Source organism: Anas platyrhynchos, chromosome 1, assembly GCF_047663525.1.
Source record: "Anas platyrhynchos isolate ZD024472 breed Pekin duck chromosome 1, IASCAAS_PekinDuck_T2T, whole genome shotgun sequence".
Classification (NCBI taxonomy): Eukaryota; Metazoa; Chordata; class Aves; order Anseriformes; family Anatidae; genus Anas; species Anas platyrhynchos.
In genome coordinates, this window is record NC_092587.1 from 7962804 (window position 1) to 7989004 (window position 26201).

Consider the following 26201-nt stretch of genomic DNA (forward strand, 5'->3'; position numbering starts at 1 on the left):
TTGCCGCATTTGCATGCTTTTCTTTGAAATCTGGAGTCAAGCAACTGAATCTCTTCAAGGATTAAGCACATTTTAGTGGTTTTGCTGTATAAATTATTGGCAAATTAAACAGAATGTTATTGTCTTAGCTGTGACAGCACTTGCTGGGGGGAAAATGTGCAAAGAATGTATTCTAACTTGGTTCTGATTAAGTTGGTTGATGTTTCTAATATATAACACGATTGATTTAGAGTCTAGGTTTGGGGAAAATTAAGTGTCTTAGAGCCACAATGAAAAGTTATTGAGTAGCTTCAAGGAGCTGTCATCTTCGTTCAAAGAGAGGATTTACTCTTTAAGAAGTTTGGGGATGCTTCATTAATCAAGGGGAAAGTTTTTAGTGTTTTATTTATTTATTTATAATTTTTATTTTTATTTTGGCCTGTTGTGCCAGAGCCAGGAATACCCAGATAATGGAGACACTTGATTGTAAGCAGACAAGGTAAAAGAAGATGTTGCCATTTAGGAGCCACCTGTTGACTCTTTTCCAGCAGCCACAACATATGCTTCAATGTCAGAGTAAAAGCAGCTATGGTGGGTGCTGATGTCCCAATGACAAAGGCATTTCTTCCAAAGCAAGCAATGCCACTGGTTGGTCTGTGTCATGAAGCATGAAGGACTTCAATTGGTGTTCTAGGTAATGATAACCTTAAGAGAAAACTTAGGAAATTCTGCTTATCTTTGGTGGTGTTCTCTCTGTCTTTCCCCTTGTATACATCTTTCACAGAATCCCTTGTTTCTATTTCTTGTTGCTTCGAAATGCGTGGGAACAGTGCTTCATTAGCAAACGTGCAAGGAGATAGGAACAGAAATAAAAATTGCTAGGTTGGGATCATCTTAAAATGTAGGGTATGTGTCACTACAGATGGTGACATCTCCAGACACCCTGTTGGCTCTGCCCACACTGGGTAGCAGGGAAGAGAGAGACATGAAAAGTGGCTTGGTCACCACCTGCCACTGTGTTTGGGTGTATATAATATTGGACCTCATCAGGAAGAAATCCGTAAAGCCCTGTGAGCTGTCTGGTGCTCTAACAGCACCTAAAAGCCAGTGAGGTTGTGGGTCTGGCTGGGATAGAGTTAATTTGCCAAACCCACCAGAGCCATCGGGCTGACGATGGGCAAGGAATGGGGAGGGGACATAACCAGGCAGCTGACCTAAACATACCAAAGTGATATTCCGTGCCATGTGGTGTCACACTCAGCAATAAAAGGTGGGAAAAGGAAGGAGAGGGAGGGCTCTTGCTATAAAAATGTCATTTCATACCACTCAGAACAGCCCAGCCTGGCTTTGGCCTTTTTTCTCCTTGTAGTGACAAAACTGAGTTTTTGCCTATGTTGCTGAGAAGCTTTGTGGTGGCTCTGGATATAAAACATCAGCCTTTCTTCTTGCAAACTGTAAATGCTAATGAGTAGGGAGTGACATCATGGAAATCAGCCTGATGAGGTTTGGGGTTATTTTGGTCTCCCTTTCTCTAAGTGTAGTAATTGTGGGAAGGGCTGCATCAGAAAAGTTTTGAACCAGAGCTCACATTTTTAGGTGGAACCAATATGTTCCAGATATTTTGCAATGATTTTTTGGGTTGTTCAAGGAGAATATGATATTCTTAATGTAAGATTTGATCATTTTGAGACAGGTATTAGAGTTTTTCAGTTTAAAAAGACTTTTGGAATTCCTTTTGGGATTTCTTTGACTACGACTAAAACCTGTTGTATCCAATTAGTTCAGGAAAAGCAATCAGCTGAAGACAAAACAAAATGTTTTGTTTTACCACAGTGGATTTTTGTTTTTGTTTCCAAACTTCAGTCAGGACTTTAAAAAGAAATACCTCTCCTACCAAATAATAATAATAAAAGAACACCACCACCACCAAAGCCAAATGTCTTTACTTCAGATCGATCTGCAGTGATTTTTTTTTTTTTGAGTCTTATTTCTCTGTTCAAGCAATAAATACAACATGATCAGCTATTTGCAGACCTTTATGATTTGTATCAGTGAGCTAAGGTGCTTTAAGATTTTGTCTTTTGAATGAAAAATGAAACTTGTCTGCAGCCTCCATAGGCACCACAGACACTGGGTTAACACTGCCTCACTCTCCTACCCAGTGTTTCCCCCTGCCCAGAGCTGGGGTGCCCGGGGATCCCACGGGCCCTATAAGGAACCAGGGCAGGTCCCTTCTGACCCAAACCATTCTGTGATTCTATGACAGGAGCACTAAAGAGACCAAAAGAGTTGTATACTATAAAATGAAGTTTTATATAAATGCAAACACAAAAAAAATGTGTATTGTTCAAAATAGACAAACTCAAATGATGGCGTGAAACAACAGAAATAATAATAATAATAAAAATATCAGCAATAATAAGAATAAAATTGCCCATTCTCAGGAGATTTTTATGCCAGTGCAGTGTGCAAGGGTTTTGCCAGGCTTTGACATTTCCTTTTGTTTTGCTGTGTTTTGAAAGTGGATTACTTGAAGCGTCAGGCAATATCATATACCCTGAATCCCAGGTTATTCCAGCAGAAAGCTGTAAAAAGCTTTCAGAAAACAAACTAAGTGAAATACAGGAATATCTGGAACATTAAATGGGGCTGGAACTCCAGAAGACCAATGTGCTTTTTTTTTTTTTTTTTTTTTTTTTTGTGTGTGTGCGTGTGTGTAAAAAACCCACAAGTAAGTGGCTTTCAAACCCCCTTAGTATTCATAACATGTTCTGACACAGACATTAGGTCATTTTCTCAATAGTGCTATCGAAATGAATGAAAACTTGGGGACAATAAGATCCTCACCTGTTATAAATCAGCTTCAGTGATGCCAATTTAGATTTTAGGGGTGCAGTTCATCTGACAGAATGCCATTCTTTTTGGTGTAAACTTTGTGATCTGAACAAGCTGTGTTAGACCTTGCTTAGAGAGATTTATCTCAGTCTAAAGTAGCAAACCAAGGTAAGTCAGGGGACTTGTGCTCACTTCTATCCACAAAGTGAGAAGAGGTTGACTGTCTCATAGGTAGTTATCTATATTGTAGGCAGTGGGTGTTAGGTGAAGTAGATCTGACCCTGATTGTTGCTTCCCATAAAAAATGAGAAGAAATTCTCCCTCGCTTGGGCATTTTTAAGATGCTCATAAAGATGATGTTGATGCAAGCACATTAACATTATGATCAGACGTTTTGACCTTTTGCCGTACCGTGAACTGCCTCTTATTCTACAAAAGAGCATACAAAGGTCCCATTAATGCCACTGCCCAACTGGAGTTCCTTTGAGGGGTCTTGATTGAGAAAACAATACTCCGAACCTGTGCTATGCATCAAGGTGGGCACCAAGCCTGAAACATCAGGCACTCTAGAGCTTGTGGAGATAAAGAAGCTGACAGCAGGGCTCGGCATGTAACATGGGTTGAGCAATAGCTATTTGGGGAAAGTCACAGGGATTTCAGTGCTGAACGGTCCAGAGGCTGAAATAGCTGCTCATGTAGCTAGCTGAAGAGGAGTAGACATCTAGACATCTTCACTGGTGAACATGTGGGTATGCAAAAGAATTATTCATCTACCTGTGAGTAGGAATTTTAAGAATGTGTTTAATTTTTACATTCAAAATGACTATTTCCTTTGCCAGTTCAGCCCTAAGGACTTGCACCTTTCAAGAAATGTGTAAAAACCTCTGAAAGTAAATGAAAATTGGGCTCCAGAGAACTTGTACAACCAACATGTATCTCTGGTCTCTGCCTTTCAAGCCTGACTGGTGTTGCCTTTGAAGTCAATGCGACTTTTGCTATTGACCTTAGCTGGAATGAGATCAACGGGAACAAGCCCTTAGGTAAATATGCCCAGACACATTAATCAAAGGTGTGTTTGTTTCCTTAATGACTTATTGGACCCAGCAGAAGGGAGGATTTCAGATTGTTTCAATAGAGCGAGCGTGGCTTGCAGAGAGCAGCTATGAAAGCCAGACTTTAAGCGTATTTTGCAGTCATCTCAGTAGCCACTGTGTGTATGCGTCTTGAATTGTTTGGTTTGAATGCAAAGGTCACCCCAGAGACATGTGCAAAGGTCTCCTACATTTCTCTTTTGTAACTTTTTTTGGTCTCCGTAGCGCTCCAATTACTTTTCACGGCAGCGGTGATGCAGGCAAACGGAACCAGCTTTGTTTTGGCTGGAGGTGTAAAACCGTCTTAGCTAATTTTCTGACAGATTTTATTCTCTCTCTTTGCCAACCTAATCTAAAATCTCTCTGCTTTTTATATGCTACCAGTCTACTCTGGGCTTGACGAATTGAATTCATGCCAAATGAGTGAACCAGTAATCATTTTTATTTTTATTTTTTTTGCTAATACCTCATTGAGATGCAATTAGACATTTTCACTTTTGGAAATTACCCTGCATTTTAAAAACAAGAGAAGCACTTGAGATGCTTTAATAATGTGCTTTTTTATTATATTTTTTTAAGGAGAGGAGATTTGTACTTGGCCCTGACAAAGCATCCATCATAAACACATACTATGTGATGTGGATTTAGTAACACGGGCACACACTCATACACACCTAAGTGTACACATACATGCTTAAACTGCAGGCTTTTTATCCTTTCTACCTCCCCTGGTGTTTAGGGAAGTCCCCTCAGGAGCATGATGACCTTGAGGGGGGAAGAAACAAAAATGAAACCATGCTGAAAAACTTTTATCTCTTTATTATTGGTGCCTTTACATTAATACTGCTGTTTTGTGCTGAGAAAAACAACCTGTTACACGTAAGGTAACTGTAATATACAACATAGAAATGCAGTCTAAGTTAATTACAACAAGGAGCTACAAAAAAATTTCGTAGGAAAGAAGTCACCTAACATTGCAACTGTGCTTGCAACAAATCACTCCCTTACTGCAGGACTATGCACGTTGTGAACCATGGCTATTTACACGTCCCTTACAACCGTTAACAACAGAAGGGCTAAAATCAGTCTAAAAAGTTCCAGAACATCACTATATACTGTACAATCCTCAAAAATAATTTATTACACTGTTTCTAAAAAAAGGTACTAGTCTTGTTTTGTTTTCTTTTGTCTTCTGGTGTTTCTGGAGTGCACAACATGTGCAAAATTTTGCCTAACAGTCTAAAAACTCAAGAACTGAACCGCAAGTCACAATCACAGAGATGAGGTGGTGGAGTCCAGGACTTCCCTTCCATTGCAGACGGTCGGTACGTACATACTAGCAGATGCTGAAAGAGAAAGAGGAGAAAATCAACTAACTTTGGGGGCGACAGAATCACAATGCATGGGATGAGGATCTGGACCATCTCACCCAATTTAACTAAGATACCCAATGACAAGTCACTGGCAGAGGTGACTGTGTCAGCTGTGGGGCTGCTGGAGGTGTGCTTGCACCTCTAGGAGACAATTCAGATCTGAGGCTGAGGAACGCTCTGGAGGAACCTGATTTTTCTTTGCTAAGAGAGCTTAGGGTGATTAAGCTTGACAAAGAAGTGTCTGAATAAAATGCCTGAAGTTTTTTGTGTTGTTGTTGTTGGTTTTTTTTTTTGGTGATGATTCTGGGCCATAGGTCTCAAATCGTAACATTTTGCATGGTAGCGTGAATGAATGTAGCTAGAGTGGTGCAAAGATATCTCTGTAGAGTAAAATGTGAACCTGTGGATTTTTCATTTCTTCTTGGCATGAATTGATCCTACAAGCTTTCATGTGATTGGAGTGGACATTCCTGAAATAAAACACATGCATTTTTAAATCCAGGAGAGAATTCACCTCTGCACATTAGAGCTGTGTGTTACTCTATTTTTAATTATAAAAAAAAAATAATAAAAAATCTATGTGCATATTGGATGGAATTAATATTTTTTAAATATCTGAATTTGAAAGCAAAATTATTTCTCACATAGTCCCAGAATATTTTGTGGCCATAATCCCCTTGATTTCTAGGATCTCTGGATCAGGATCTAATGTGCATCCAGAGGTAAGGGCTAAATTCTGTTTCTCTTCCCTATCTATATTGCCTAATGTTTTTTTTCAACAAGTTTTCATTGCTTCAGTGATATGACAATTGAATCTGAGTACCAGAATCTGTTTTCAAATGTAGTTGCATTTTGACTGTAGGATATATTACCATTCTGCCAAAGACAGGTGGTTTTTAATTCAAAAGCAAGCTGGTTTGTCCATCTTTGTAAAAATTATCCACTGGGCATCAGGAATGTGTTTTCTGATGCTCTGTGACATCTCTGCTTACAGCACCATAAAGCTGTTTTTTGAAAGATACATTGGGTTAATGATAACAGTGACCCCGAGAAATGTGATGCCTTCATCAAAGAAAACACACAGCAAGCAATGACTTAGTAAACTCAATCATCCAGTGTAAAAAGCAATTTATGTAGCTGACAAGGGCATGCTCACTCTTCCAAAACTGGTGCTGGCTGCAGTCTTGGTTGCAGACTGGTTCTCTAAATACTCTCAGCATCATTTTCAGAATAGATCACTATTTCTTCAAATAAGCTCCTATTTCTAATTCTTTCATTGATGGAGTAAATATTTCATGGAAAATAGAACTGCTTTAACATGACAAATTGAGAGGAAGCCATGGACTAACCTGATATTCCGAGGGTGGGACATACCCTAATAAGCTGAAGAACCAAGAATGAGCCCTTGATCTGAATTAAATGAAATTTCATCTTTCACAACTTGTATCTGTGCTTAAATCTGTGGGTAGAAGGGGACAGGAACTCAAGTCCAGGATTTTATGGAAATTAGCTATAAGGTTTTAATTAGCTATACTTGGTTTTTAACTGGAGATAGCCTGGCAGTACACTGACCTGAAGTTTTTCTTATTTTTATTACCACTTACGATAGGCAAACAGAAAAATCCGTACTACTTAGGAGACTTGTTTTAAACTCTAGTTCTTCTCCAGTATGACTACAGGCAAAAGCATTTAGGTTCTGTCAGAATCAGTCGCCCACCCAGAACTTTTTTAGCTTCAGGGGCTCTTTGACGTCCAGCCCACTAAAGAGTATGAATAGCACAGTAAGTGGGTCAGGAGGATGCCAAAGCTGGACGGAAGAATATGGTGGTAGGCGACGAACAAGTGGCCTTGCCTTTTCAGTCCCCAGGCTTTCTTCACAGCATGTGAAAGCACTGCTCTTGTAGTGCTGGGAGGCAGGTGTTAACTCTGCTGGGTGGAGTTCACACTGAGTGTCCAGCTCTCTCAGTTGTCTGAACAAAAGATTTTACTTTTCCTTACAATCTTAAGCATTGGCACTGTAGAGTTCAGAACTTCTTGCCATGTAGCAAGTGCAGGGTCTCCTGAAAGATCGGTAAACCTGCTAGGGACACCTCACCTCCATTTTGCCTTGTGTTCAGGCCATGCAGAAATGTAAGACAAGACCAGAAGTCTTGATGTGCCTGCAATTCATGCTTTTCATAGGATCCCAGAATGGTTTGGGTCGGAAGGGACCTCAAAGCCCCCCCAGTGCCACCCCCTGCCATGGGCAGGGACACCTCCCAGCAGCCCAGGCTGCTCAAAGCCCCATCCAGCCTGGCCTTGGGCACTGCCAGGGATGGGGCAGCCACAGCTCCTCTGGGCAGCCTGGGACAGGGCCTCACCACCCTCAGAGTGAAGAATTTGTTCCTAATATATAATCTAAATCTCCTCTCTTTTAGTTTAAAGCCATTACTCCTTGTCCTATCACTATCTGCCCAAGTGAAAAGTTGTTCTCTTTTGATCTCCTCTTTTCCAGAATCAATTTTGATTAGATAATCCAAGGAAAAGAATCAGAGCAAAACCACAAGAGCTCAGCACCACTGTAGGCACCTTGCACCATACCTCTATAGTCAGGCAGACTCAAACTTGTTGTGTGCAACTTCCTCTACCCATGCTCACAGCTGGACAGCTGTGAGTTAATTATGTATAAAAGCCATATATCAGCACTCGTTTGGAGCTAGGGCCAGGCAAAGAAGTTATGAGAGAGAAAATTTACCAGCTTGGCTGTAAACAGTAGCTTCGGTTCTTATTCTGACCCCTGTGGAGGACACCTGGAGGAGTTGAAGTCTGTGTGCAGCTCTCCATGGGGACATAAATGGAGGGAATTACACCTTTGGGCTGTAAAAGCTCAGCCCCCATCATGTAGGTGCTTAAATCAGTCCTGAGCTCTCTAGGAAGGTTTATGAGTGCTGATCTCTTACCTTATGGAAACATCTTTTCTGTGCCCCATAAAACAGTCCCCAGGAAAACTGGGCAAAACTCTGGATAACGGAAGCAGAATTTGTGCTCTGCCAAAGGTGAATTTTCAGTTCCAAATAAGCATGTATGGATATAAACATTTCAGAGCATGTTGTGTACCCAGGTACACATATATCCTACTTTTTAAAAGTCTCAGCAAGTCACTTGCTGTTCATGGCCCACTCAGCTCATGGCATTAATGACTGATAGAGTAAGGAGGTGGTGGCAGCCCCTAGCCAACAGAGATGGAAAGACATGGGGGTAAGAAACATACTTTTCAAGAATCCGAGCTGCAAAAGGGTGTAGGGGGACCTCCTGTTCTCTGAAGCTCTGATAATGAACAAGAACTGGCTGTTTGGATGTTGCTGACACCAGAATGCCCTGGAGCTAATTTTGATCAGCCTCATATTAAGCAGTTTCTGACTGATGAAAACACCATCAAGACCAAAGGAGAAACAAGCTGACAGCTCTGGGACTGATGAGAGGAATATTTCAGATTCCTTTTTTTTTTTTTTCTTTTTGAATAGATGCTGTGTGGTTATTGATGTTGTCTTGCTGTATGCCTGTTGACATTGAAGGAACGTACCCAGAGATGAACTGGTAGTGATGAACAGGTAGAAGCAGGCCGATAGCAGGCATGGAAAGGGCCGTGGTATGGATTAGAATACATTTGTATGACAATGGCTTTGGAGGTTTATGAATGACTACACAGTTTTAAAAAATGCATTACAATCATAAACAAATAAATGGAAGGGTGTGAGGGAGAGTTCTCCTCAAAAATATTGCTGATAGGATAGATAACAAATTCCCACTGTTATTTCTTTAAATAATCTCCCTAGGTGGGAACTGCTTTTTTTTTTTTCCATTATATAGGATGGAACTTTTTGTCTCTCTTCCAGGTCCTTTCTGTGTCTTGTGGTCCAAAAAGACCAACAGAGACCATCACGCCTTATTCAGCCAGGTGTAAGCATGAAAGGCAAAGGAACAAGGAAATCTTTCTAACCACTGGAGTAACAAAAGGTTGTAAGACTTGATCTTTATATTTCCCTTAATGTCTTAAAGATACTTACAAACTTGAAAAAGTGAGCTCTTAATCTAAAGGTATAGACTGAGGATCTCAGTTGCATGCATGCACATATACATACCTATATTATCCAGTACTTACAATTAAAACCAAAATATCTAATTCCAAAATGCGATCCTGTACAAAATTATCCATGAATAAAATTGGTTTCAGACAGCTTATTTAATAGTATGAGGGAATTTAAAAAAAAATAATCAGAAAAAAAAACATCTTTACAAAATCCGTAGTGGACAAAAATAATCACAGGAGACTTACCATTTTGTCAGATGGCCAAGCTTCTAAAGTTTTTTGGGAAACCATGGGTCTTGCAAGTCCAGCCCCTTTGAGAGTGCTCTGCACTTTAGACATTTAGGGTCATCTAATCCCTCTTTGTTTAAGGTTTCAGAAATAGCAAATAATTTTGGTTTCTGGAGCCTGGGCTGGATGAGATAGAGGATGTGCAGGGCCACATGGTTGCTCTCTCTTGTTAAGGGCCCCCAGGCATACAAGGCGCACAAGGCATACGAGTGGTTTGGGAAGGGAGAGCCAGGGATGGCTAGGTTCCCTTTACCTCCTCATCCCTGCCCATCTGACACACTGCAGGGTCTATAGCTCCTTACACATTCTGACTGAAGCCTGTTGTACCAAAAATGTTTAGAAATTTTTGAAAATTGAGTCATATTCAAAAACCTGAGGCTAGATTAGTGTGAACTTCCTGGCAAACCTTGCTCTGTGCATCCCCACTTTCTTCTCTCTCTTATTCCTCGCCTCTCTCTAGATGCAGTGTGTTTTTCGACCAGCTATCCAGGTTAGGCATGCTGTCTGCAGAGTTCCATGAACAAGGTGCTGTGTGCTCCCTTCCTTGCCTTGTTAAGTTTGACAAGGAAAAAAAAAAGATATATTTCTGACCTATTTTTTTAAACCCTAAAAATCTCCGAATAACACACCCAGAAGAAGAGCCACAGCCTCATAACAAAATCATAGACATGAGTCTGCTTGGGATGGAGGCACAGGGAAGGAGGGAGGCTGAGCAGGTGAGCTGTCCTTGCAGCACAGCACTGCTTGCTTTTCCCTTCTGTGGCATTTACAAAGGGTGTTGCTCACACTCAGCATACAGAAATGGTTTCTGGCATCCCTTGTACGTGCTTGCTGCAGAATTGGAGCTTTTCCTTTTTAACTCGGGTGATAAAAATCATCAAAAGAGAGCTGCATTGTGGCCTGGGTCCTGCCAGAGTGTCATTTTGATGGGAATACCCCAGGGCAATCTGTTCCTGGTGCTGCTGCCAGAGTGACAGCAAGCGAAGGGTCCCCCTTGCTTTGTGCCGAACAGGCTGGAGTTAGAGCCTGCTGCAAGCTCTCTGCTGGCTTCAGTGAGCTTTAGATCAGGCTCCAAGCTCATTCCCATGGGAGGAGGATAGGTTTTTCTCTCCTGACACAAACGAAGTGATGCTTCCATGGGCTACACAGCCCTGCCTACAAAAGGCTTTTGGTTGCTGGTAAAAAACCATCCTCTGCCTTTACCCCACTGCAACCCCACATCTTTACAGAAAGGCAACGGTTTTGCTACTTACACTGGGAGTAAGTGGTCCCGGTCCCACTGACACTGAATCTGTTGAGGTGGAGTCTGTGCGTGACCACATTCTTCTGGGGCTGGAAGAGGATGATGTGCACCTTGGGCGCGAACAGGCAGCCCAGCACAACGAAGCCACTCAGACTCACGGAGATGCACATGGTGGTGGTCTGCACCTGGGAGAGAGCGGGGGCAAAGGGCCAGGTTTCAGTGTGGAAAGCTCGGAAATTCAGAGTGTTAGAAGCATCATCATCATACAACAGTAGGAATCACAATCAGCACTGGTACAGGCTGGCTTGAACATCTGTTTCATCCCTATCTTCCACAATCCTAGGATCATACAACAGAGCTGCATGGTGCTGATGGTGCTCTGTGTCTCTGCATATTATCAAGGGGTGCTTGACCAAGTGTGTTCTCCCTCAGCTTAGCACAAGAATGAGAAGGGTCTCTTTCTTTTACCCCGATACCCTTGATTACCAGTTTGAAGACTGTAATGCTGCAACTGAGCAAAGCCAGCCACACTGGAAACCAGGCTGCAGGCACAGTGCTTCACATGGGGTAACATTTGACGCTTCGTGCAAAGCATCCATTTGAAAACCTTTTTAGCCTCCAGCTTCAATCCTAATCAGAGAACCTGATCAATCCCTTACTGAGACATAGGTATGAATTTGAGTAAGCCTAAGAACTGGTGACATTTGCCAGGCCGATCCTGAAACGTGCCCTGGGTGTGAGGCAGGGACCTTTGGGCTGAGATGATTTTTTTTTTGTAAGTCTACAGGATTTTGGAATAATTGTCTTGGGCCATTTGTTAGCATAGGTTTTCTGTCACTGTCTATCTTCCTCTTTTTTCACAACTAGGTGCCGGTTTACTGCCTCATGTTCAGTTTATATTCTTTTCTTCCAAGCAGATTCCTTAATTAAGATGTTGAATTAAACTGCCATAAAATCTACTGCATAATTTGAATGATCATACATCCATGACTCGTTTTGCCTTAGTTACACTCCTGCACTCCTTGGAGATTAGCCTTCTTCCATGGGAATGCTTCTCACGTCTCCTCATCAGAAATAGTTGTTGCAAAATAAAAATTGGAGTACGGAATGGACTTTGTAGCTTTATATAACCACAGAGCACCAAGTGCATTGCTAGCAGTGAGTAAAATTCATGTCATCAAATAATTAATATTCACTGTTTATCAAAGGTGGATGTGGCAAGTGTAATGGAAAGATGCTCAGATTTCATGAGGTGAGGGATCATGGAAGACCCTATAGGGACATTATGAGAAAGGGACACCTTCTGCACTTTCTAGGTCACCAATCTGTGTTTGGTCCCCAGGCATCTGCCATCACTTCTGAGCAGGTCTTGAACCAAGCACTGTACGGGTAAAATAGGACTAGAAGTTTTCTAATAAAACAAACATCCATCCAGCATTTTCAAGATATGGTCTGTGCCTTCGGGAGCAGCTCAGCTGTGCAGACACAATTACACAGCTGATCAATGAAATGGTTTGGGATAAAAATAGTCCCCCCAGGGTGTCTTTCCACCCGTGTCACTCAGAGGCTCCAGGTGTAATCTAGCCCCACAGACCCCAGTGCTGGCAGAGCCAAGGCAATCCTGCTAGAGCATGCAGGATCTCCCAGGCAGGGGAGTGAGCTCCTGCAGCCAGAATTACCCCTGAAGAAAATACAGGGAGAAGCTGTCTAAACAGTAGCAACTTCTGACACATGATTTCATTATAACCAGTCTAACTCCCAGACTTTTCCCTTCCTGTGTATCTGCATTTCTTTAGGTTTTGTCTAAGGTAATTGGGTGAAAAAAAAAATCCCTCAAGCGTGCTAGGTATTGGAGCTGCTGTGAAATATGTGTGCTTATTAGTCACATCAGGTTTCTTTGTATCTTTGATTCTGAAGGATAACTCCTTGATGAAATCAATGTGGACCTCTGCATGAAAATCAATAGCATCAGTCTTTTCCAGAAGCTCTCATTTAAATTTCTGAGAGTGCAGCCACCGAACACAGCAGTTTCTGGGTTCTGCTTCTGGGACTTTCTGGAAACTAGTTCTGGGATCATTGAGGGATTCCTGGGAAAACTCCAAGGAACATCAGGGTGTCTTACTGCTGCTGGGAAAAAGATTCCTGTAGGAAGCTGTGACTTCTACCAACCTCCAGCAGCTCCTAAGGAGCTGTCAGCTGCCCTTAATCAAAGAGTGCTGGAGCTTGTGCCCCAGGAGGGTTGGGCACTCATGTTGCAGGTGCTGGGAAGAGCCTTCTGTAAGTGCTGGGCAGCTAATAGGTTCAGCAGCATGCAGAAGTGTGCACAGAAGAGGGTTAGAAATGATGCTGAAGGCTATATTTCTGTGCTGAGTGATGGTGGTGTGCCACAGGGCATGGTCCCCAACTGGGACAAGTATACCTGACACACCGGAGGAATCAAACCAGACTGAGCTCCTGAGGGGGGATGCAGATCTGCAGTGCTGGAGCTGCAGGGATGCCTGGGGAGGACTGGGGAGGACTGGGAGGTGGTCTTCCTGCAGAAGTTAGAGGATTTCTGCTTAATCAACCTGATCTCCTTCTACAGTGAAATAACTGACAATGTGGGTGATGAGAAAGTATCTGGTAGTTGTCACTCTCTCCCATAACTTCCTCATTGACAAGCTGACGATATGAAAAGTGGGCAGTGGGGTGAACTGAAAACTGGCTGGGCTGCAGGCTCAAAGGCTTTTGATCGGTGGCACAAATTCCAGCCAGAGATCACTCACTGGTGTTTTACCCCAGGGGATGATACCGGGGCCAGTGCAGCTTAACACCTTCCTTAACAGCTGGGATTATGGGACGGAGTGCACCCTCAATAACTTTGGAAATGAAACATGAAACAGAACTGGGAGGAGTGGTTGATACACGAGAGAGCTGTGATTCAGTAGGACCTCAGCAAGCTGGAGAAATGGGTAGTTAGGAAACTCACTGAAGTTCACTGAAGGGAAAAGCACAGTCCTGCAGCTTGGGCAGGATAACCCCATGTACCAGTATGAGCTGGGAGCCAACTAACTGGGAAGCAGCTTTGCAGAGGAGGTACTGAGGGCTGTGATGGACAGCAAGTTGATCATCAGCCAGCAACGTGCCCTTGCAGCTCTGGGTAAGTCTCCTGGTAGGCCTCCTGGGCTGCATTAGGCAGAGTGTTGCCAGCAGGTCAAGAAACGCATCCCTTTCCCTCTTCTCAGCACTAGTGAGACACCTTTGGAGTGCTGTACCCAGCTCTGGACTATCCGGTACAAGAGAGACATGGATCTACTGAAGTGAGTGCAGCAAAGGGCCACAAAGATGATTAAGAAACTGGAGCAACTGCCTGTGAGGAGGGGCTGAGAGAGACGGGGTTGCTCAACCTCAGAGAAGAGAAGGCTGAGATGGATCTTATCAGTGTGCATGTGTGGGAGGTGGGAGGAAAGAAGAGGGAGCCAGACTCTTCCCAGTAGTGCCCAGTGACAGGACATAGGCCATTGGCATAAAATGAAATAAGGGAAATTTTCTTTAAACATAAGTAAACTATGAGGATGGTCAAATGGTGGTACAGATTGCCCACAGAGGCTGTGGAGTCTTCACCCTTGGAGATATTCAACACCCAACTGGCCATAGCCCTAAGCAGCCTGTTGCAGGTAACTCTGCTTTGAGCAGGGAAGGTTGGTTGAGGCAATCTGGAGGCAATCCTTTCCAACCTTGGTGCTTATGGGAAGACAAAATGTGTGTGTAAAAATCCCACAGCTGACCTCATGATCGAATCACTATGAGTTCAACTGTAAACTCTTCCCTCAGAATTTCATTTGCTGGTAAAATTGATTTTATTTAGGGAAAAAAAAAGTAATATTGGTCTTGAAAATATAAGCAAGCTTAGTCTAGAAGAAAAAAACACAGCTATACTATAAACCCTTATCAAAGTAGAGGAGGCCTTAACTAAATAGCAGGATTGTTTGGTGGGTTGATCTGTAAGATGTAAAGATGCATGCTATCCCAACACATCTAACATGCTGTCTGGTGCTTCTCATATAGGGTTCATACAGGGACATTTCCACATCATTATTGGTAGGGATTAGTATTAAATATATATACGTATATATATACATATATATATATATATATATATATATGTATATATATATATATTTTTTTTTTGAACTGAATTTGAGGCCAACACCAAATCTTGGGATACATTTCTAGAAGTTCTCCCCCTTATTTTTTTCAGAAGTGTGAGTCCTAGTAATGAATCTCAAGCCAGTCAGCATTTACTTTTTTCTTTGCTAATATTATGTTTCTCTGATATTATGTTTTCTCATTAGTGATGCCACCAGTATCGGTATACATTAGGACGGCAAACGTTGATTTGTAGTCTACATGTGATACTTCATGGAAAGTAAATGAGATTTTCAAAGGAAAGCCAAAAATGTACTCATATAGAATGGGATTTTTAAAAAGTTCCTGACATGTCATGAAAGTATCGAAAAGGTGTCAAACTAATTTTCTGTTATCTCAGTAGGACTCAAGTTGTCTTATTTGGAACCTTTTATTTAAATTAAATCCCCATAGGTGCTGCTGAAAAATCCCACTCAAGAGACGAGGCTAAAAATATTGCTTGAGCAATTGTCATGCTCCTCTTGACCATTAGTGCCTGTGCTGCCCACTTGTGTGACAGTCTGCACCAATATTACCTTCCTTCTGTGTCTATCTTCCTGATTACTTTGAGTGTCAGGAGCTCTTCCCCAGTGCACACCTTAAACTTTTCCTTCATTAGCTTCAAGTCATTACTCTCCATTCTAACTTCTCCTGAGACTGAATAATTCTTTTCTTTCTTTTTGTTGCCTTGAAATTATTTATAGTCTATGATCACGTCTCCCTGGGTTTACTCTTGTCTAGACTAAATATATTTAGCTCTTTTACTGTCACTCTGTGTGTCTTACTGTGGTCGTTTGTTATCTACCCTTGTTTTCTCGAGGTTTTCAGTACCTTTCCTAAGCTGAGAAAAATAGTACTAAACATAATGGTTCGGGATGGTCGCACTAAGCATGTTAAGTGACATTATTAAGTCTCTGGTTTTACAAGCCATCTCTTGTACAAACTACTGTTGATAATTGCACCCTAAGTTAGTCTCCTACCCTTCTTCTGGGCAGAAAGTTGAATTAATTCAGTATAATTTGTTGTAAGGGCCAACTCCATCAGTCACTTCTCACATCATAATAACTGTGAGATTTCCAGTGGAGCAGATCAGAATTTTTTTCTGAGACAATTTCCTTCTGTCCAAAAATACAATCTTATTGAACCTGAAGCTTTGCAAGAATATGTAACAATTTAAACAATTTAGTATTTTTTAAGGTTGTAGACCAATATTTTCTGCTCAGTGAGGTATGTGTTTTATCTTCTACAAAGTGGAGAGAAACTAAAAAGTTCTACGTTGAAGCATAAAATGTTCGAAATTAAAAACAAACAAAAAAAAAAAAAAAAAAAATAATAATAAAAAAACAAAACAACAACAACAAAAAGAAGGGAACTAGTTACTTCAGTTTTAATTTAAGGCCCACCCCCACCAAATAACTCATTATGACTCACTCTAGCTCATGATCTTGTGTTTACTGGTAGGACTATAGCTCCACATACTGATGTACTAGTATGAATATTTAATTTGTATGTTCTGTCTCTATAACAATCAGAGTGATTGTACTAATCACTTCCACCTCCAGCCATACATACACAGTTCAAAATGAGACCATCTTTCTTAGAAATAAGCTAAAATTTTGTAATATTCTTGGGTGGGCATTAACATTGAAACAGTTTGTTTGCGAGGGATCCAGGGGACAAAGGATGTTGAGAGAAGATATTAGTGAATGAATGATGACAGGGTCCTCTAAGTGGTGCACATGATTTATGGAAACACATATCCAAAGACTTACTCTGTAGTCACTGGATGTCACATAAAATATGGGGAGAAAGGCCAGCCAAATGATGCACGTTGTATACATTGTGAAACCGATAAACTTGGCTTCGTTGAAGTTCTCTGGGCATTTCCTTGTTTTGAAGGCATACACAGTGCATAAAACTACGAGGATTACATCATATGTTAAGGAGATTAACATACTGGAATCTTTAACATTGCATTTCAATATGACAGTCTCTCTTTTCTCAGGAAGAGTGTACCTCCTGGTGCCAGGGGCCTCCAAGATGAGCCACACAGACACCACCACAATCTGTACCAAAATGAGACTCAGGCATATGAAGACCTGAGAGCTGGGGCTGATGAACTTAGGCCTTTGGGCACCGTTCTTAACACCATCAAATATTCTGGCTATGCAGTTTGTTTTTGTCAGGAGGGCAGAGTAGCAGACAGCAAAGGAACTTCCTAGCCCCAGGCGACGCAGGGTGCAGATAGCTGGAGAAGGCTTAGCTATGAAGAAGAAAGTCATGCTGTATGACAGGAAGACCCCAAAGAGCAATATGTAGCAGAGTTCACGGCCAGAGGCTTTGACAAGGGGAGTATTATTGTGCTTGATAAACACTGCAATGACCATAAAAGTACAAATAAAGCCCAGGCATGCAATGGTAACAGGACCTATTGCCCAAGCATCTTCCCACTTGATGTAGTCTTCTGGTAGGTCATAACAGCCAGTCAGGTCAGCTGTGGGCCATTTCCCTGGCCCACAGTCTGCACAGGTGAATTCATCAGCCAGGTACTCATATGTTTCACAGGGAATGCAAATCCAACAGCAGACATCTCCTGGTTGCATATTCTTCATCTCGTTGGGAGCACAGGGGTCGCTGCACTGCGAGACAGGGACAGAGCTCCTCGACCAGTGGATGGAGTCCACCTCAAGTGACAAGGTTTCTGCCCAGTGACCAACCTTCACATAGGAGTATCTGTCTCCAGTGTACTGGAAGTTAAACACATTGTACCGGCCTATCCCATCTCCATAGGCATCGAATTTGACCATACTGTCTGCAGAGTTGGGAGGGTTGAAGGGAGCTGTGAAGGAAAAAAAAAAAAAAAAGAAAAACATAATATTAGTGTCAAAACAGCAGCTGACTTTTTTATCTCTTTGGGAAGCATAGCCACCAGACGGTTTACAGAGTCCAACTCAACTGCCAACAGGTAAGGCAAGAGGTCTGTATCTGTCTGAGATTTTTTTTTTTGCATTGTTTGAACTTGGAAGAAATAAAGAACTCAAGTAATAGAACTCTATTTCACTTGATTGAATGAGTAATAGTTGTACATGTGGAGAGTTATGTTAGATTACCAACATCCTTATCATTTTATTGGGTACAAATTAATTATTCAATGTTCCCCCCCCAGCATGCACAATCATGATCTTTCACGTTATTTCTTGAAACAAAGAGGTCTGCTTCTAACTCAGACTCAGAGTTATTTGGTGAAATTCACTTATCATAGAATAAGAAATATTAAATGGTCAGATCCATAAACATCAGTTTTTAGACCAACTATGGTCTAAATGATGAAATGAAGTTGAATAGTGTATTAGTGACAGTGATGATGAAGTAACTATGAAGTCCTCAACAATTTCTTATTATGCTTTCTTAATTTCTCCCTATGTTGTAGGAATTCAAGAATCCCTTCTATTTTGCTTCAGTTTTCCCATTTTTTTGTCATTTCTTGTCTGGTCTGAACTTCCCGGCATGTGATGCTTTGGTCTTATATCTTGTTTGGGGAATAGGCAAAAAAAACACAAGCTGGATCTGTGACCTTCTCTGGGAAATCAATATTGTAACACTTCCAACTGGTAAGCTCTGGAGAGTTTTTATTTTTCCTCCAGCTGAGGTTCATGCAGGGAATGAAGAATTATTAAAAATGTAGGAGGAAATTGCATTTACCATGTGATTTATTGGTCGTTTTCTGTAGCATCAAAGGTGAATGGCTTTATAGGCAGGAAGCAAAAGGGTGTTGTGTTTTTTTTTTTTTGCCATTGATGAGCAATAAAGGTGATTTCATTCCCAGTGTCTTTGGTTACAGAAGTGGTTCCATTGTCATTGCTGGAATAAATCTTTTTCCCTGCATCTGTGCCCATGCTGTGCTTGAGCACCAGCAATATTGTATACGGATGTAATATATTCCTCCATTTCAACCTCCAGATACACTGGATTTGTTGCAGTAGATTTATTTAGCCTCTATAAACCACTGAGGCCAAATTCTTTCACCTTTTTCTCCTGCAGAGCATTACCTTACTTTGCGGCACTCCCAGTAAAGTCAGCAAAAGGGACAGTCCCTTTTGCTGAAAAAGGACCTCCCCAGGAGCTATATCCGGAAGCGTGCTTCTTACTCAACCTTCTTTTTACCTTATGGCAAGGCAGGAAAATAATTTATTTCTATGCATAATCTTCTGGTTTTGAATCAAGACTCAAGACTAAGTTTTAATTTTCAGTTCTTATCCTTGCTCTCTGTTGCATTTTGCCCCCTCACCTGTATCCAATGTTGTGGTGGACAGCCTTGGTTTGCAGGATTACAAATTAAGTCTGGGTAATCCAGGAATATGTAAGTGGACTTTTTTTTTTTTCCTCCCTCTTTTTCTTCACTCTTGGCATCAAGTTGTACTACAGTCTTACCCAATAAGACCTCTGAGTGCACAAAAATTAAGGACAGCATAATACTCCTCCAAATGGCCAGTCCTTCTGAAAAGAACATGCTCTAAATTAAACAAGTAGCTAAATTAAAAATATAGGTCAACAAGAAGAATACTAAGCAGCCTCCCTTCACTCCCTCCTCCTCCTCACACATAGGCACGCAAGCTCTCTCAGCCAAAAGCAGCATTAAATGAAATCATAATGCAGCACTTAACAGCTCTTCAATAATGTGTCGTCATTGCCAGTGTCTTATTTCATTATTCATAACACTTATATAGATTATAGAAATTGTTAACACAGCAGCCCAGTTTTAAGAGCCAGTTTATTCACTTCGATGTCATACAGGCCATGTCCTAAGGTGTGCTGAGAAGTGGTGACTTCTGCTGGAACCAGTGGAGCTGCAGGTAACTCTGCTAGAGCATTTGTCATTTATACAGAACCAAGTATTTGCCTTGGATTTTGCAGGTAGATCCAGAAGGCTAAGCAGGTTACATTCAGTTAGCTTGAAGCTCGCATGTATTTTACTTTCCATGAGGCTGTTTCCACTCTAGAAATATGATGAAAAGATTTTTGTAGGACAATTTGTTTTAGATCAACCACAGCTTGTAGCTGGAAACATTCATTTTTAGTGGCTGCTGATAGAGGAAAATAAATGGCACTCTCTCAAATGGAGAGGATGAAGTCATTTACCCAAACAACGATGTATTAAATTATATTATGGTGAGCCAAAGCATACAAATGAGCCCACTGGGTGGCAGCAATTAATATACCTACTGATTTTATGTAAAATCACTCAGGCATTTTAACTGATATTTATCAACATATTCTAGATCCTGTAATACCACTTCCAAAAAGACATGTTTTCAGAAAAGTTGATCTAATTTTTATAGTAAAAATAAGATGTTTATATGCAAGAATATGAAAAGAAATAAGAAAATAAGATTTTATTTTCTAGGTTAAAAGAATATTTTTGTGTGTACTGTCAGATGGTCTTCCCAGAGATGAAATGTCAAGGCTATGTCACAGATCACTACGAGATTTTTTTCATAGCTAGATTTCAGTTTTGTAAGTAAACCTGTGATCTTTAAAACAGACATTTCTGCCAGACCTTTTTCAGAGTTCTGGCTATGGTGTTTTGTTTTCTTCTCTTGGGAGATGAGAGGCAAGTCCCCCTGGGTCTATCCATGCTATCTGATTGACAATATAAGCTTCAGCTTCTTTGAGCAGTATCTTGGAGTCTTCTCCTTCCCATGCATGTCTTGAAGTGAATTATCCTTATGTAAAACAAGTTATCCAGGAGAAATTCTGTATAAGAAGTTATCAGGGAAGAGAAAGGGTAATTAAAAATGACTTAAAGGTAAACCAGCAATGCTTTGTGCTCCAGCTTGCAGCAGTTTTGCAATCAAGATATAGGAGCAGTGACATTTATGAGAATAGGAGAAAAAGGTACACATAGTGCAGAAAACAGAAACCTATGGAGCCATGGTGCAGGCAGACCACGCCTGTCGGCTTAGTGAAGAAGTCCTATCATAGGAGAAAGATGCTATTATAGAAGTGGGGGACAAACTCCTTTAGGTTCAAATAACAGAAGAAAGACTGTGCAGCCTTATGACTATTTCAGTATCAGGTATGGATAAGAACATGGCGTAGCTTTTATATAGTAAATTATGTAATTTCATTTCTGTCTTCTTAGGTTGGGATCATATTTTCTATCACATAACTCATGAATATAAAATCATTATGTTTTTGCTTATATGCAGTTAGAAGCAAATCAGTCACTTTCATTTGGAAACCATTATAATTTTTCATGTCTGGGCTGCACAGCTCTTGGTGACATTAAATAATTCGGAAGGAAAGTTCTGAAGGGGGGATTAATTTAATTATCAAGTAAAACATTGTTTTAAGAGGCAGTATGGGAAATCTTTTCTGAAATGCATCTCAATGCAGTCATTTGTGTCAGTTGCGATGCAGAATGTGTCAGTTAGGTGAAAAATACTTCAGGATCTTTCAACGAGGGATGAGTAGGTGAAAAAAAGCAAAGCAGTTTAAATCCTAATTAGGCACAAGGAAACTGTTGAGGGACAGGGCAGCCTAGGAAAAAATGAGCGTCATCTTAATGGGTTTGGAATCAGACAGAGCTTTGTTTGCCAGCGACGTCTTTGGGCCAGGAAGGATGTTTTGCATACAGAGTCTTGCATGTGTCTGGCACAGAGCTGAGTGTATAGATGTTGTCTTATAGAAAATAACATCTGTAACGCTTCCTGGTAGAACGAAGACACGTATGCTTACATCTGAGAACATCTTTCATAGCTGATAAAACACGCATCTGTTCCATGCTTGCAGAGTGCATCCTTTCAAAACAAGGTACTGATCAGAGGCACAGCTCACTAGCTAGGAGGCAATTCATTAATAACAAGGCTTGATGAAGGCTCTGCAGTTTTTCAGCTCGGCAGCTTGCAAAGCTGTGGGATTTCATGAGGTACAGAAAGAAATGTAGAAAGGAATATCGTGTGCACCAAAGGCACCTTCTTCAACAGCCTGTTGGCCCCAAAGACATTCAGCCAATAGACTCTAAGGAGACAGTGGAATTAAAAACAAGTGCAAATGTAAAGAGGGAACAGATGGGAGTTTCTGGAAAGTTGAGTAAAATCTTTTCACTCTCACTAGAAAGTGCTGCAAAAACTCTGAACTTCTGATTTAAGACAGCGAAACAAGACATTTATGTATTCAATGGAAAAATAGTTTTGTTGCTCTCTGCTCCTTCCTGTTGCATATCCTGGGCAGTGCCTTATTAAAACACTGTAAGAAAAAAACAGTAATAATATAACAACAGGATATGGTGTGTTTGTTCAACAGACTCATCTGCATGTATGATGTCTTATCTTGGAAAGTATCACAAAGGACCACAAGAATCCATATATCTCCTAATTTTCTTTTAATTTTAGCTAGATGTTGTTTGCTGAGGTCAAAGTGACTTATTCCTTCTTGGCTGAACATTCAGACCAAGTAATGGAGACCTGATCCACCCACTCCTGTTTCTATCTCAGCATAATGCAGCTGTTTTCACACCTGATTGGCAGGAGAGACACTGAAATTTGGCAATTGGAATTCCAGTGTAAGGAATACTCAGAGTGAGGTGTCAGTGGTTTGTACCTCTCCGCAATTAATAATAAATGAATGGGCTTAAAATATCAGCTTTCACACAGATGAGCAGTCACTTATAACCTCCGCACCATTATTTCTGGATGTGTTTGGGTCATGAGTAGTATTGATTCTTTCCATTCAAAAAAAAAAAAAAAAAAGATGTATAAGCATTTGAATGCCTTCTCTCTTGGCTCAGCTTTTCTCAGAAGCAGCTTAGGCAGGATGGAAAAGTCTAGTACGTGAAAATGTGTAGAGACATGGGCACATGGGCAATGTCAGGATATTTTGTGAGAGGGGCACAGGGTTGCAGCTGGTTACAACCACCCCTGATTAGTCTTCTACAAATTTACTTTTCCTTTCTATGTCTACCTATTTTCCATTCAGCTCTTTGTTTCCTCCCTCAGGTTAGAAAATCACTTGCTGTAGGGACTTTTAACACATCACAGACCCATTTAGGGTTGCAGTAGTCAAACACAGAAATGTTTCTCCGGGACTAGCTGCAAAGGTCTAGCACTCAGATAGCTTCATATGAATTAGGTATCCCAGGTTCCTATCCTAGAAAAAAGAGGTATTTCTAGGGTTCATCTAGAGCCAGCTGAACTGTACCCATTTATTTATTTATTTATTTATTTATTTTTTTTTTTTCCCTGCAAACCATAATGAGAGTGACTAGCTCAGATACACTCACCGTAAAGGTGTTCAGGTGAGACGTTGGGTTGAGTGAGTTGGGTGACATGAATACATGTGACAGTCGGTTGGACCAGAAGGGCCTACAGCTGGTTGAGCCAAGTGACAGCAACTTGTATGAGCTCTCTTCAAAGTACCTGGGAAGATATATCTCCTGCAAGCTGCCCCCACGGGCTGCTGTGACTGCTGTGGGGTCTATCAGAGAGAACAGTCTGGGAGAAAAGTAAAGTGGAAACTGGCAAAAGAAACTAAGAAGGGTCTGAGAGATTAGAGGAATTAATTTACCTTGTCATTCTCCTCAGTTTGGCTAAAGGTGAAATTCCCTAGCTACCTTTCTTATGAAACACTTCCCTCGAGTGTAATGTTTTACACTTCAGGGATGCGTTTTCCCCTTGCTTGTGGAGCTCTTGGGCATACGACTGGTCCTTAGGTCTCAGGGAAAATGACTTAGAAGTTATAACTCTTCATCAAGGAGATGTGTTTTTCATTAGAAAACCACTCTTGTTTTTTTTTAGAGAATTAAAAAGGGGATTTCTGCTTAATTAAAGGATTTGTGTTTCACTGTTTTGAGACACGGAATGCAAAAACTTATAAATACTTAATAACCCTTATATTTCTCCATTAAAAATACAAAATGTATTCCCTAAAATTAAAATTTCTTGAAGTTCTTTTGTTAAAGTTGCATTAGAAACTAAAAAATAAATCAAGAATTTGAAAAACAAAAAAATAACATCCAAGCTGTCTTTTTTTTTTTCTCTCTCTTTTTCTTTTTTTTTCTTTTTTTTCCTCCCCTTACGTATACTTGGTTGATAACTGATAGGAATGAATTTTGAGATTCCACCATAGCAATGCCTTTTTATTGATACCACTCTTTTAATTTTTCAATTAAGATTATCCACTTTAGGAAATGGCTGGCACGAGAGGCTAAATGCATACAGAGTAATTTATACTAGCAATCAACTTGTAATTACAAAGGAAATTAAACCATGACTTTAAACTGTCTAACTCCTCCCTCAGGCCAACTAGTTACTTTGTAAACATAAGCAAGGGGAACCCAATCCCATTATGAAGAATTATGACCATTGTTAGGGTGACAGAACAACAGCTTGGGAGCTAGAACCACAAGTTCTGGGTTGGCCTTTGGTATTTTCTGAAATGCACTGGCAGTTATCTGACACTTACTAGAACATTAACATTGCTTTCAGACCTTGAGATTTTGGTTGAGATTTTCTACATTCAAGGGGTTAGGAGTTCCCTGTGCTTGATGTGGACTTTTGGGTGAAGGACATTCTCATTTAACCTCAGCAATGGGAAGTTGTAATGGGACTTACACTTTGTTTCTCAGTGCCTCTCTGGTGTGGCTGGAGGAGTTCAAGGCTCATTTTTATTTATTTATTTTAAATTCACTTGCTTCTGGACAAACTGAGGTATTCGGTTAAGTTACAGAGACATGAATCTTACTGGTTTTGGAGGCACCATTCTGTAACGTGCTAATTGTACCCCCCAGATTGCATATAGCTGGTGGTTAAGGAAGTGTTGAACAGCTAACAAATTTTTTTGTCCTTTTTTGTCAGCCCGAAGGAAATATGAATAGATTCAGTTTTTAAAATATTAAAGGAAGGTGGATAAAACATTCTCTCCTCTGTGGGGATTTGAGGATTAGAGAGGTGCTTCTAGACAGTGCTCTGAATAATTCAGCTAGATATTTTGCCCTTAGAGATCAGAACCAAATGAACCTTGAAATAGACCCTCTGGCAGTTATTTCCTAATTGGCGTGATATGAAAACAATCCCAAATCAGGTGGGTTGACATAGATTTAATTACTTATAACACTATCATTGTATTTAGTAGTAGTAATGTTGTAGATTTGATGGTCTAAAAATCAAGAATGTTCAAGCTTGTAATAAAAGGAATTTTTTCATTAGAACAGTCTATAGATGGAAGAAGTGCACAAGCTTTCAGCCACAAGGTAACTCCATTAGGTCATCAGAAAAATTGCTCAATAATTTTGACCTTCAAATATTTTGAAGGAACAACTCTGCTTGGACTTCAGTATATCAGGTTTTTATTTTCTTTTTGGAAACACAGTTTCCGTTGCAAAATGTCTCATTGCTATCTATTTGCAGAATGATTGCTTATAGCTTTTTGTTTCCTTTAAAAATATATAGCTTGGAAACACAAGGCCCTCATGAAGATGCAAGACAAGACACGACAAAGATACAGCATGCCAAAAGCTTTTTTTTTTTTTTTCCCAGCTATGTGGGAAGTCTAATAAAAGTATTGCCTCTTCCTACTAATCTTATGACTCTATGCTATTATTTTTGTTAAAAAGCTGCTGAAAACTCTCAGCAATCATACTACAAATTGCTAATAATGAGGCAATTTGCCAAATGAAATTGTATTTCCAGTAGGAAGATAAAACCATGAAGCAGTGAATTCTAAGGAGAGCATCTTTTTGAAATAACTGAAGCTCAAATTTATTGAATCTTTTGCGGAAATAAAGGAGTGGTAGGATTGTTCAAAGCTTGAATAAAGAAACAATGCTATAGTGAAACACAAATAGCAACCTTTACGCTCAGATATGTTATGCAGCTCAGGTATAATGTTTGGCACATCTGGTGGAAGACCAACAAAGAAAACTTGGAATTCTGCTGGAAATGTAAATGTTTCATGCATCCTATGGTTAAGATTCTGCAGAGGATCAGATATTTCTCTGTGAATGTACTATGCATGTGAAAAAAGTGACTTATATTTATTTAATTTAAACTTATTCAGGATGTTTACATCATATGTGTAGTTTTATAGATCTCCTAGAATCAGTGGGGAGAAATAGGCACTTCCAAAGGCGAGCTCTGGCTAAACTGAGTTACCATTAG

At 40.5% G+C, this 26201-nt stretch overlaps 1 protein-coding gene across 6 annotated transcripts in view; it reads right to left on the minus strand.

Annotated features, from left to right (window-relative positions):
* Positions 1-4704: 4704 nt before the first annotated feature.
* GRM3 (glutamate metabotropic receptor 3) overlaps positions 4705-26201 on the minus strand; it is a 106324-nt gene continuing 84827 nt past the window's right edge. For all 6 annotated transcript variants that reach the window (XM_072025937.1, XM_072025975.1, XM_072025916.1 and 3 more), the window contains 3 exons: positions 16818-17884; positions 10889-11063; positions 4705-5251 (listed from right to left, as the gene is read on the minus strand). In XM_072025937.1, the coding sequence (XP_071882038.1) occupies positions 5178-5251; positions 10889-11063; positions 16818-17884 (1316 nt within the window). In that variant the 3' untranslated portion in view covers positions 4705-5177. The remainder of the gene's footprint in view (positions 5252-10888; positions 11064-16817; positions 17885-26201) is intronic.